A 12,506-nucleotide genomic window follows, 5' to 3' on the forward strand; every position below is an offset into this window, starting at 1 on the left:
GGCCGCGAAAGAGTGAGTCGACTCCACAAAGCGGGCGACTACATGGCGTTTTGCAAGGCAGTCCGTTGGCAGCGCAGGTGTCTGTCCAAGACAAGGATTGATCAGGGACGGAAAGTACGAGCCGGAGCGCAGCGGAGGATAGAGCGACGCAGAAGCAGGTTATGATGCCAATGAGCGCGAATCATAGTAGGAGACACTGACCAGCCGCAACGCGGAACCTCTACCGCACTGGATTGTGCCTGGGTATACAATCTTCAAAGAGGGCAACGGCCTTTACAGCGGTTTGCATATCGATAGGCCCTTTTGAAGAAAATACGCTCAGGTCGGTTGACGAGCCGACCAAGATGCGAGTCCGATCCGCCACTCAAGACGCTGGAGGGCACCACCGAGACGCGTTGAACTGGCCCTGCTGGGCAGCGCGCTCGGTGAGGTCTCGGAGCGTCTGACTACCTGATTGGGCTCGGATATGGCTCGGCACCCAACCGACCTGAGCATGTTTTTTTCCAAGGGGCCTATCGATATGCAAACCGCTGTAAGTGTGTCTATCAGTTTCCATCACGTCCCTAGAATTCGATTGCGACGTACTCCAAGTCTAACCACATGAAAGGCGCTGAATTGTTCATGACGCGGTGCGCAGTGAAGCGCTCGTAGAGAAAATACGAAGTGACATTACTTAGGTGGCGCGATCGCCAACCTGATGGATGCTATGGAGCGTCACAGATGAGGGAGTGGAGAGTCCGGATTGGAATGTGTGAGGTGGTGATTGGTGGAGGAGCAGCTGGAGGAAGAGCGGCGGTGCGAGTGAGGAAGGTTCTTCGCTGCGTGGAATGTTCTTGGCTGGCATGATCCTACGCTCGGCGAGTTGCGAAGCGTGTTGAGTGGACATTGCTTACGAGCCACCGAGGCTGGTGTCCGGAGTTGGTGTCCGAGCGGAGGTAGCTCAAGCATCCATGAGTCCGTGATGACCACGCGCGACCGTCCTGTCCGCCCCGGAGACGCGGGGTGGCGTATATGTAAGTTAGCGCGACCCGTGAGTGGAACTGCGAACAGACCCACCCATCCCTCATCGCACACCCGCGATACGTACACGCAGGCTTCACTGTGTGCCAATGGAAGCCATCGAAACTGGTGGACGGCCGGTCGGGATTGAGATGAGAGGAAGCAGAGCCGCGTGCGCTCTGGAAGAGTCCAACGTCATCCAGCACTCGACCAAAAAGGCAGGCGGTCTGCATATCTTGCCCCCGGACTCCCCTCTCCCGCTTTCGTCTTCGTCCTCAACATCCTCCCGCTCGGGCCACTTGCTCGAGCCTGGCCTCCGCCTCTTCGCTCTCTCCATGATCAGCCTATTCCTCGCCCTCGTCCTCACCTCATCGTCTCTCGTCGCCCCCGCCCGCTGCACCCCCGTCGACTGGCTCCGTAAGCTCACTGGGCCTCCTCCTGGAAGCGCCCGCGACGACAGCAGCTGGCTCTGGGGCTGGGCTTGGGCCTCGGATGGCACCGTCTCTGTCGTCGACCGAACGCCTCCCGTCACCTTCCCAGCACGGCCTGCCTCGTTCGGCGCAGAGCTTGCCGACCCGCTCCTGGGGTATGTAATCCCCCTTTCGTCTTTCACGTCTCCTTGCCCCCAGGACGGGGGAGACGAGACGAACCGCACCCGTTTTTTCGAGGCCGACCCTGTCCTGGGATGCCCCGAACTCTGCATCAGTGGGGATCACACGCCGGAGGACGCGGACACCTGGATCGCGCTTGTTCAGCGAGGTGGCTGTCCTTTCGTCGAGAAGGCGAGGCAGGCACAGAAGCTGGGCGCGAAGGCGGTTGTAGTTGGGGGAGACAGAGACAATCCGGATGCACTACTGAACATGTTTAGCGAAAGTGAGTCGATTGACGTTCTTAGCTCTCTCTTCTGTTGACATAGCTCTGCCTCCGCAGGGGATTCGTCGGACGTCACCATCGCCGCTACCTACATTAAGTATTGGGATTACGTCCAGCTTTCAGCTATGATCGCAACGTCCAACACTACGCACAACGGCTTGAAGACCCTTTCACTACTCATCAGCACTGAATATTCGGCATGGGAATGGTATTCGTGAGCTCATCCACTACATGCGCAAGACTCCATCCGATTCTGACACACATAATCGAACACGCAGCCCCGTAATCACCTTCATAATAATACTTCTACTTCCTTCTCTGCTCACTTTCCTAACGCTTCTCATCCACCGTGTACGAGCCGCTCGCGCTGCCCAGCGCGATCGAGCTCCGGAGGACATCGTCCACAAGTTTCCATCCCGGGTATGGACCGGCACTGGCTGGGAGAAACACGAGCCCCTGTACGTTCCCGCAGACGTCAGTAACGCCGAGGGCCCGCCCGACCTCGAACGAGGACCAGATGCCCCGTCGACTTCGCATGAACCCTCGACGCCGGCATGGGCGGACCAGCAGGTGGAGTGCGCGATCTGCTTGGAGATGTTTGTCAAGGGGGATCGCGTGCGCGTCCTTCCCTGCTACCACCTCTTCCATATCGACGAGATTGATGAGTGGCTGATCCACAAGAAGAAACTGGTGCGTCGTCGACTTGCTGCTGGTCACGCGACAGCAACCGTTCCTGACCCTGCCCATCACCAGTGTCCTATTTGCAAGGCGGATGTGACGCAGCCGCATTCAGAGGCTCAGCCCCCTGCGCCCTCTGACTCCGACGACCATCACGACCGGCCCACGTCTACACGAGCCGCGTCTTCGTCCGCGCATCCAGACGAGCGGACGCCCCTCCTTCAGCCCCCATCCGATCAACGAGCCGGTTCTCCGTCGTCGACATAACATACGATTGTTTGACGAGTTGCGAGCTCCCTTTACGATCTGTTTATGACGCATACCCTGGACTTGGGGCGATAGGACCTCATCCGTCTTTACAGTACGTTCTCGCCCACTGGGTCCTTACTGTAGGTGTACTTGCTTTGCTTTGGGGGGAACAGTATGACGAGTGCAATCTGTGTAATGTATAGGTGTACTATATCACATCTCAATGCATTAACTACCCGATATGAGACACATGTGCTTGTTTGTTTCCGTAACAGCGACCGACGAATATGTAAGTCGTGGCAACACTCAACCTGGCCACGGGAGGGTCGGACATCGGACCGAGTGTTACGGGACCGAACAAGCGCTGGAATGACGTCCGCGCAGGAAGGAAACAACCTTCCCGAAAAGGGACGTAGATTCTTGTTCTCCAAGTCGATCACACCTGCTCACGCTCGGATATACAGGGACAAGATGCATCCCCAATCAATTTCGCAGGATATTCTAGCTAGAGAAGACATACAGCAAGCACATCAATGATCAGAATCATTTGGCCCCCGTCCCCAAGCAATTGTTTTGTCTCAAAACGTGGGCGGCCCTCATCCGGACGCGATGCGCGATCTTATTGTCTCGCGGCATCTTCGATCGCCCATCCGTGGGCCCGCAAGCCCCGCGAGCCCCGCCCCCGCGCCTGCCACTCGGCGAGCAGACAAAAGAGAGCAGGCGGAGCGAGACAGAGTTGCGGCTGACTAAGCCGCTAGGGACACATTGTTCGACGTTCTGGCTGGGCGGTCGACGGCCGCTCGCAGCGACAAGACCCATGACGGACGAAGCTCACCCGCGGATTTCCAGTCGCAGGTATAAGACACGGGCGTGCCACCCGGTCGCCTCTGGGGCCTTCTCCTTCGCGTCGTCCTCGAGCGTCGCCGCTGCAGCAGCGGCTTCAGCTTCGCTCTTGGTGCATCTAGTGTCCCGAACCCGCCGTCCTTCTAACGCTAACGCTACGGATCTTGCTCGAGCAGGACGCGCGAGCGCTGCGGTGCAGACGGCAGCACGAACATTTGAATTTCTCGCTCCCGGCCCGTACACACGACACTTGAACGACGCGTTTGACATCTGCCTTTGTGGGCCGGAGAGCCGAGACTGCCCGACCCCTCTCCCTCACGTCGCTTGGGCCTCCCCCGACTCCTCCGACACAGCTTGAAACAAATTCTCGCAAGCTGCTGCTGCTCCCGCCTGCGGAGAGCTCGGGCTGCGTGGCACGCCGTCACGCATTCCGCATCGCGTACTGATTTACGGACGATCGAGCTACGGCGCGCTGTCCCTATCTCCTGCTGTCCGGAGCACTCGGGTGGCAGTGGCTGTAGACAATTGTTTTGTGCAATATCGCGGGCCTCAGGTGAGCGGATTGCGCTTATCCAGCATCTGCCTGTGACGGAGCGGACGCTCATCCCGCCTTTTCTTTTCTTGTTTCTCCTGCGGGGGGATCTCCCTTTCGACGGCGATCTATATATTGGGCTGGCAGACGCTTGTTGTCGTAATTTTCTCCCCCTCTCCCCATCCTTCGACCTCGTACACTTTCGCTTTCGTCTTCGACCTTCGCAGATTAGTTTCAGCATTGTGATAGACTCCGCATGAACGGAAGCAGAAAAGCAGAAAGGCAGCCCGACGAGGGCACCTCAGGGTCGCCCGGCCAGAAGTCTCGCAACGCACGGTACCGGAGTAAGTGCCTTCCGCCACCTGTCGCTGGTGGCCCACTTTGCGCAGCGCTGACACACATTCCGCCTCCAGCCAAGCTCTGTCGCAACTTTCCACTGGGCACCTGCCGCTACGGAGAACACTGCTCGTACTTGCATATCGCACCCACGCCCTCCCCCACAGCGCAGCTTATTGCCCCCATCCACACCATCACGCGTTCTCTCCTCTGCCCCACACTTCGTATGCCCGCTTCCTCCCCGCCCTCTCTCCCCAGCCGCACGCCCGAGTTCCCCTCCACAGCACCTCCGAAGCACGCCCGCCCAGGAACAGGTCAGTCTACGCCAGCACAGTTTGACATCCGCAACGGACTGCCGCGCGCGCCTCGCCGGGAGCAGCCACACAGGAGGGCCCTCCCACGCGCACATACACCCACTGTAGACTGCAGCGACTGTCCGGACAGCCAGAGCGTGCGCAGGTGGCGGGTGTCCGTCGAGACGTCCGCCGATATGTGTACGGGGGACGCGGACTATAGGCTAGACCCGCCCGCACCGCCGGGGACTCCTGTGTCGGCGGTCGGGGCGCCCTCGTCGCACTCTCTGTGGAGGGACGCTGCAGGACCGGCCATAGGAGGTCTCGGGGAGAGTTATAATTGGCCGGAGAGTGGGGTTTGGAGGGATAATGCTCAGGAGGCGTCCGAGTGGCCGCCGCCGCAAGTGTCGTCGACCATGTCGAGGCTCGCGCAACAGCCGGCAAAGTCGGCGCGGCACAGGAACCAGTTCTTCAAGAGTACGTCCTATCTTGAGATATTGTAATTCTGTCGCTCATCGTTGTCATTCAGCCAAGCCATGTCGGTTCTATGTGGAGCCTGGTGGGTGCATCAAAGGCGATCGGTGCAACTTGTAAGGCCAGCGCAATCGCCTTTGGGGATATTGTACTAACAGTCCTCCATCAGCATCCACGAGCATCCGGACGAAGGGTGCCGGCCGACTGGTCTTGTTGCCCTCGCGGGGACCTACTCGGAGAGCGAAGCCGAGCCGGAGCTCAGCGGCGCAGAGTCCAGTGTGCAGGGTGATACATTCTCTCCGCTGTCCCCTAACACTGGTTCCATGTCGGAACATGCGCCGGAACACAAAGACCCAAAGAAGAACTTCTACCCCGTGACATGGCGAGTCGTAGGTGGTGGCGTCATGATGAGCGGCCAACGTACGTGATAGAGCCATTGTGTACGGAAGGTCTGGCGCTCACCTAATTGTGTCCTGTGAACAGGCGAGGTGTGCGAGAACTTCATGGCAGGACGCTGTACCGAAGGCGCAGACTGTCGATACGCCCACCCAGACACGAGTACGTAGCTTTCGCTTTTGTTCGCCCTAGACGTCGCGGGAATTAACGTATGTGTTCACAGGCGAACCAGACTACGTCTTTCCCTACCCAGAATTCCCGCCTATGTATAGCCCGCTTTCTCCCGGGCCACTCGTCTCCCCGGTCATATATGCGTACCCTATTATGTATCCGCCTATCTCGCCGCCTCAGCCCTTCGCGCTGCCGGAAATGTCGGGACAAATCCCTGCCCCACCTCCCCCTCCCTCAGCGGCCATCCCGGAATCCCAGACCCCCAAAAGCAGACGCACACATAGTGTCCGACGAAGCCTGACGACCACCCCCATCACTCAACCCAGCGGCCTTGCCTCAGGCTATCCCACTTACTCGTCCCACCGTATCGTCGATGGTTCTACGCTAGTCGAAAGCGCACATGCACCGCAGTCGTACCTGTACCCTGAAGGGGGCCTGTATGCCGAGACGCTTTTTGCGACACGATCGATGGTTAGGCCCGTGTCCACCCCACCCACGCCCATTCATGAACATGCGGGCATTGCCAGGGTACGTCCCGATCGTCCCACTGCGCCTCTATCCCGCACCTGATGGTGTCTCGGTCACGCCACAGCTGTTCGCTGCCGAATCGCCCTGAGCCTTCGGACGACCTCCAATGGATCCAAATAGTCATGCCTAGACAAAAACATGCTCCTAGTGTTCACGTCTTCTCGTGTCCCTTTCTCGCTCTGTCGGATCTCTAACCCTCCTCTTCTCAAGGATGGACAGGAGCTTTTCTCTTCGATCCCACGTGGCCACCATGCTGCAGTGTGACTCATGACAATCCTACGTTATCGTTCGCCTTCCCTGTATTGCCGTATGTATGCTGTTGTACCCGCTTTCAGCTGGGAGTCCTTTCTCTTCAATCATTGTAGTATAGCATAGTCAAGGTTCCATACTCCGTTGTATACGTGCTTTTTCACTCTCCTACTTTGGTAGTCCCGCAGCTACTAGCCAAAGCGTCGCAGGACGTGTAAATAGATGTGTTTTGGCCTCTTCCTCTCGTTCGCCTTTCGATGCTCCTGTATAGCAGCCATCTATCAATATACGTGCTCATCCAATGTCAGCAGTCCCGTTAGGTCCTCTCTCATGGCAGACTCGAAGTCTCTGCTGTTGAGTGCGGAGAACCGGCGGTTTGTACCGTAGAGCAGTCTCGGTGGTGGCCGTGCTCCGACTAGATTTGAATTGACGAGAGGCTGCATATTGGGCAGAGTAACAGAACGAGAAGCGAGTCATACCAGAGAGGGAGCTAGCAGCTTTAGTAGACCAGGATGTCCTCAACTGCAGGTAGGACTCCAGGAGCCTTGCGAAGATGTTTCGGATAGTTGTCATTTGGTTCTATGCCTCTAGTGCTCGTTACATGTTGCCTACGGTGAATACAAGGTAGGATGGAGAGAATGACTATGTGGTATGACGAGCGTCGTGCGCTACGAAACAGTACTGTAGAACTAGTGAGGACCGGCTTTCACAGGGTGCGAAGTAATAAATAGGTAACGAGTGACCCAGATGTAATAGACAAGGGCGAGCTCGGATCAGGTACAGGTAAGGGGAGACAAGCGTACAATATCGCGAAGAAACGAGATCGGGAACGCGATACTAGTACACCAGTATACATAGTTCCGACGAGGGGCCGGATTATATACAAGGATCTGTGTATGATAGGATGTGGTAAACCGGCTCAGCGGCGTGAGAGGAGAGACCCTGCAGGGGCCTCGAAGGAGAGGGGAGCCATCATGTCGTTCTTGGGAGCACCGACAGCTACTAGGGGTTGAGCGGGACGTCTGCGTGTTCCGGAACGCTGCAGCGCGCCAGCACCAGAGTTACTAGGAGCGGCAGCGGCATTAGATGCGCTGACGACGTTGCGCTCCTGGTAGAGGACGTAGGACTGCGGGATCGAATAATCAATGAGCAATCGTGCAGCTGATAAGAATGAACGACCGGACGTACGCGAGCAAGGAGGATTTTCTCCAGCCAATTCTTACCCTCGGACTCCCCACAAGAAAAGACGTGCACGTAGTCGGAAGTGTCCTCGAAGTAGGTGAGGCTGTCGGTGGACTTGACGGAGAAGACGTAAGGCTTGGGTGCCTTGTGCACGCGAGTGACGTAGTACGCATCGAAGTTGTTGAGCGAGCACAAGAACTGCGCGTCTTTGCCGGTGTCGCGTTTGGAGAGCCACAGACTGTGCTCCCGAAGCTCCATCCACCGCTTCTGCCACTTGCCACGCTTGTGCTCCCACTGCACATAGCCGCTGCAGGTGGGCGAGCTGGACGGCATAGCTTTCGAGCTTAGCAGAGGTGCGAGGAGCGTCTTCTTGATGACGAGCAGGTTGACGGTCTTGTCCGAATTCCAAGCACCGCAGACATCGTTCAGCGTCTCAAAATTCCTGATCGGGCGCTCTACAGGAAATCAAGATATCAGCGTCTCGGTCTTCGTGTAGCGCAAGCCTGGCGGCGAATCACTTACCCATGCCGAAGTCCTGCGAGACCTCCCACAGCATCCACCCGCCACTCGCCGCACTATGGTCAAGCGCACTCTGGCCATCGACGATGTTCAACACGTCTCCCGCGCTCGTCCCCGGCCCGATCTCGACCAAAACGAAGCGCTGCATGTTCCCGATGAACACGCGCTGCTGCCACATCTGCGCCCCCGAAGCCTTGCTGGGCTGCGAGAACGCCGAGGGTGGCGATGCGGCGGCACTCGCATGACCTGAGCTCGGATGCGCGCGCGGCGATGCGAACGCCGCCGACGCACTCTCCTGCTGGTGCTCGGCGCTGGGGCGACGAGACTGTGCGGTCCTCGCAGACTTCATACGATCCAACGCGTGTCCGTTCATCGAGGGCGACGGGAGCGGCGGCTCCTCCGTGACGGGACGCCGCCTAGTGCCACTACGCGACAATGATGTGCTCGTCTGGACAGGCACTGGAGGGGTGACATCGGCGTCTGCGGTGCGAGGGCGATGGAAGGAACGGGTGGGGCGAAGGGTCCTGACACCCTCTTGAGCCGGTAGCGCTCTCGTGGCGGACGGGACGTACGACCCATAGTCAGCGGCCAGCGTCCGTCCACGCGTCAAAGACGACGGAAGCTGTTGCTCGTGTCCATCGTACGACGGGCGTCTCGAACGAAGAGCCAGCGGAGACGCAGGCACGCGCGGCACAGGGCTAGCTGGTCCAGTCGGACTTGCAACAGGAGCGACTTGGAGGCCGAGAAGCTTCTTCGTCAGGTCCCCAATGGGGAGCGGGCTGTTCATATTGCTCGGGAGCGTCTTCGTGCGCGGACGACCCGTAGGCCTCGGAGGCGACGATTGCTGCGGGAAGGCCGGTTCGACCGCGGACGACAACGTGCGCGACGGACGCTGCTCGGCCTGCTGCTGCTGCTCGAGAAGGGCCCTCTGAGCATGCTTCGCCCTCCGCTCCGCGCGCTTCTGGTCGAGCTCGTCGCGCACCTGCTTACGGATCGTCCGCTGCGCCTTCAGCGCGCCAGGGATCTGCTGAGCGAGCGGCACATCGTCGTCCGTCGTATCATCCCTTGGGGCCGAAGAGGTTTGTGGGGCTCCAGGTCGCGTCGTGTCGTGTCGTTCCCGCCGCCCATGAGCGCTCGCGCTTTCCCGAGCATCTTCGTCCGGCTCGCCATAATCGCTCTCCGACTCCTCCTCGGAATCGGTCGCGACTGCACTGGACGATACAGGAAGCCGGGTCGGGCGCCGTTTTCTATTGTCGTCGTCATCATCGTCGTCGCCCCCCGCCCCCCTACGATGGCCTCCCCTCCCGTTCAGCGAGCCCCCGTAGCCGCCACTAAGCCCGTTGGAAGAGCTTCCAGCGCGCCCGCTGCTGCTGCCGCCGTGGTGACTTGACCCGCCGCTCGGGCGCCCGCTCCGTCTCGAGCTGTAATCGCCCTCAGGAGCGTCAGCGAGCGCGTCCTGTCCCGGAGAGCCGAACACGTCCCCCTCTCCGTCGTCGGAGAGGGAGAGGAAAGACGACGCACGCACAGAGTTGTTGTCGGAGGAGCTCGGCCGCAGCGAGAACCGCTCCGTCACGTCCTCCGCGAGGTCCTCCAGGTCGCTCAGCACGTCCGCCACGCTGCTGCCTCCGGACCCGCCCGAGCCCCCGGACTGCGCGGACTGCCGGCGGGTCGACGGCCAGGGGATGCCATAGCCGAAGACGGAGCGCTGCCGCCCCGCTGTCGGAGGCGACCCCAGCGGGTCCTGGAAGGGCCCTACGTCGTACGAGTAATACCCGTCCTCCTCGTCGGCGAAATCGTACTCGGACGAAACGGTGGACGACGAGCGCGACCTCGAGATGAGCGACGGCGAGACGCTGCTCTCGGTGGAAATATCCTCGGAGGAAGAGCTGTGCAGTTCTGGGGGGGAACGCGGGGACAACGGCTCCTCCGGGACCGAGAGACGGTCGTTCTCAGAGCTCCAGTGCGAATGGGCACCGTCGTCGCTGTCTTCGGATGGCGCATGGGTTTGGGGAAAAACGTTCTTGATGGTACCTGCAGACGATCCAGGCTCGAAGTCGCCAGAGGGGAAGAGCGATACCGGAGAATGTCCGGCACTGCTGTTGCCAAGATGGGAGAGCGCGTCGGAATAGTTGTATTCCAGACTGGCTAAGAGGTCGCTGGTGAGAAGCTGGGTATGGCGATGGTGTGCGAACAACTCAGAGTACTCCGGGTGGCCGGAATGATCAGCGTCGACGTGCACATGAATGTGGGAGCTGCTAGGAAGGGGGGGAAGGGGTGAGTGCACACGTGCAGGGGACACATGGAAGGATGGTTCGGTAGACCCTGACGAGCACGACCGGGGCGACGATGGGCAGAGCGACGGGACGGTGGACTCCGAGGATGACCGTGGGGTTCCAACGTAGACACCAGAACTGCCTGAAGTCGAGCGGTGCAACGGAGACTTTGGGGGAGGCGTCGGAGACTTGTCCAGTGGGGGATCACCCAAATCCAAGCCCCCTAACTTCTCGCCGCTGTCCCCATTGAGCTCAAATGCAAGGGAATTCTGGGAGGAAGCTTCGAATGGAGCGCCTTCCTGCATTACGCCTTCTTGTTGGGCGTTATGCAGATACTTCGAAGCGCGTGTCACGGGCGCCTCTAACAGAGGCACTCCTCCGCTGTCCGCATTTTCGCCGTCGCCGTCCAAAAACATCCGAGAGTCTCTGATCATGCTCAGCGTGGGGCGCCTAGAGTGCCCTCTACGGCGCGCGCCAAACGACGATGGGGACGTGACAAAGCTCCTTGCGCTCGTGGGCGAGGGCGGTTCAGACTGGCCAGATACCGCCGAGTCTTCCCATGGTTCGAGCGGTAAGTGGGCGCCCGGCCGACCCCTACGGACCTGAGGAAGGTTACAACCGTCAGCGCATCAACACGTACACATTGCAACCAAGTTCGCAGCTCGGACAGCTGGGAACAGACAGATGAATTGCTGACTTACCTTCGGTACAGGTATTGTCGTCGTCGACGCAAGGGTATTCAAAGAGGGCAGAGAGGGCCGCGGCGCAAACGCGGGACGCGTGTAGGCAGGGCGTACCTGAGGAGGGCCCGACGACTTGGTCCTTCGTGCAGCTCGTGGACGCGTCGGTTCTATTGGCGAGCGTGGCGGAGTAGAGGGCACGGGCGCGCGGCGTAACGAGCTGACAGAGCGCGCATTGCGCAAGCTACGCGCGCCGACTTCCTGCTCCAATGCACTCTGTGCCAGTGGCGAGGGCGGGGGCTCTGGCAGACGCTGCGCATTCTCGCCGAAGACGTCGAAGACGGAACGTACCGGGGAGGACGCGTGCGAGGCTCGCACAGAAGGGCTCGGCGAGAGGTTGGCGAACGGGTCCTCGTCAAGGAGGTCTGGTGGCGGCGAGTTGCGCGAAGGCGTGACGGGTCCCACTGAGGTCAAAGGCGAAGAGGCCCCCGAATAGAAAGAAATCCAGTCAGCCGAGCTCTCGATGGCGGTGAAGTCAGTACTGGTCGTAGTCGTCACGGAGCTGTTAGAGCGGGCCCTAGTAGCCGAGGGTGGGAGAGGGGAGAGAGCCGAGGTGGAGGCAGCGGCCTGAGGCAGGAAGGAAGGGACGAGGATTGCCGTGAGAGATCGACGCTTCTTGGTCATGGTGTTCGGGAGCGAGGAGTAGGCGTCGGCGGGTGGGGAGGAGGGAGAGGTATGCGAACGGCGGTGATGGAGAGGGAATGGGGTGTCGCGCGAGCCAGTGTGAATGGGCGGGGCAGGGGATGGGGACTGAAAAGATGGAATGAGTGACCGCGTTTAATCGCGTAGAGACGGGCGGAACGCGTGATGGGACGCCTGCGGGCAGCATGCAATAAACAACACCGCGCGAAGGCCAGTTTCCCGCGTCTGCAGTGCAAACTCGTGGGGGGCACGAGGGAGTACCGTGACGGAGGGAAACGGCCCCTGATGGCAAAACCCGATGCGGGGGAAGCGACAGAAAGTATGGAGGGCTCACCCGCTGTAGCTTATACGCTGCCGTTTCCAGGTCGAGGCCTGGGTCGTACGGGTAGAATCCAAAGTGTTCCCAAAGAATCTCATGCGCCTGAGCGTGATCACAGTCCGGCTCTCCGAGCAAAGGAGAGATCTGAAGCTGGATGTTTTCAACGGCGGCTGAGGGGCGTGTGCTAGCTGAAATGCCGGCGGAAAGAGC

General features: G+C 59.7%; 3 protein-coding genes across 3 annotated transcripts; 2 read left to right on the forward strand and 1 right to left on the reverse strand.

Annotated features, from left to right (window-relative positions):
- The first annotated feature begins 1,257 nt into the window (after positions 1–1,257).
- DICSQDRAFT_134945 (uncharacterized protein) lies at positions 1,258–3,034 on the forward strand. Its single transcript, XM_007363996.1, has 4 exons — positions 1,258–1,872; positions 1,930–2,086; positions 2,151–2,562; positions 2,626–3,034. Exons 1-4 carry the CDS (start codon positions 1,335–1,337, stop codon positions 2,815–2,817), a joined length of 1,299 nt encoding a protein of 432 aa, XP_007364058.1. The 5' UTR covers positions 1,258–1,334; the 3' UTR covers positions 2,818–3,034.
- A 2,294-nt stretch (positions 3,035–5,328) lies between these two features.
- Positions 5,329–6,042, forward strand: DICSQDRAFT_39684 (uncharacterized protein; the record flags this gene model as incomplete). Its single annotated transcript, XM_007363997.1, has 4 exons — positions 5,329–5,393; positions 5,519–5,697; positions 5,761–5,835; positions 5,897–6,042. Coding segments are annotated over 4 exons (465 nt in total), but the record flags the coding sequence as incomplete, so codon positions are not given.
- Positions 6,043–7,540: 1,498 nt separating this feature from the next.
- DICSQDRAFT_56072 (uncharacterized protein) lies at positions 7,541–8,500 on the reverse strand (the record flags this gene model as incomplete). Its single annotated transcript, XM_007363998.1, has 3 exons — positions 7,541–7,747; positions 7,810–8,258; positions 8,326–8,500. The coding sequence occupies 3 exons, from the start codon at positions 8,498–8,500 to the stop codon at positions 7,541–7,543; spliced, it is 831 nt and encodes a 276-aa protein (XP_007364060.1).
- Between the last annotated feature and the right edge of the window lie 4,006 nt (positions 8,501–12,506).

The sequence above is a fragment of the Dichomitus squalens genome (assembly GCF_000275845.1).
Source record: "Dichomitus squalens LYAD-421 SS1 unplaced genomic scaffold DICSQscaffold_7, whole genome shotgun sequence".
Lineage (NCBI taxonomy): Eukaryota > Fungi > Basidiomycota > Agaricomycetes > Polyporales > Polyporaceae > Dichomitus > Dichomitus squalens.

Coding starts and splice junctions, on each gene's coding strand:
- DICSQDRAFT_134945 (XM_007363996.1), top strand. CDS start 1,335: ATGATCAGCCTATTCCTCGCCCTCGTCCTCACCTCATCGTCTCTCGTC. Junction 1,873..1,929: donor ACTGAACATGTTTAGCGAAA/GTGAGTCGATTG, acceptor CTGCCTCCGCAG/GGGATTCGTCGGACGTCACC. Junction 2,087..2,150: donor TCGGCATGGGAATGGTATTC/GTGAGCTCATCC, acceptor TCGAACACGCAG/CCCCGTAATCACCTTCATAA.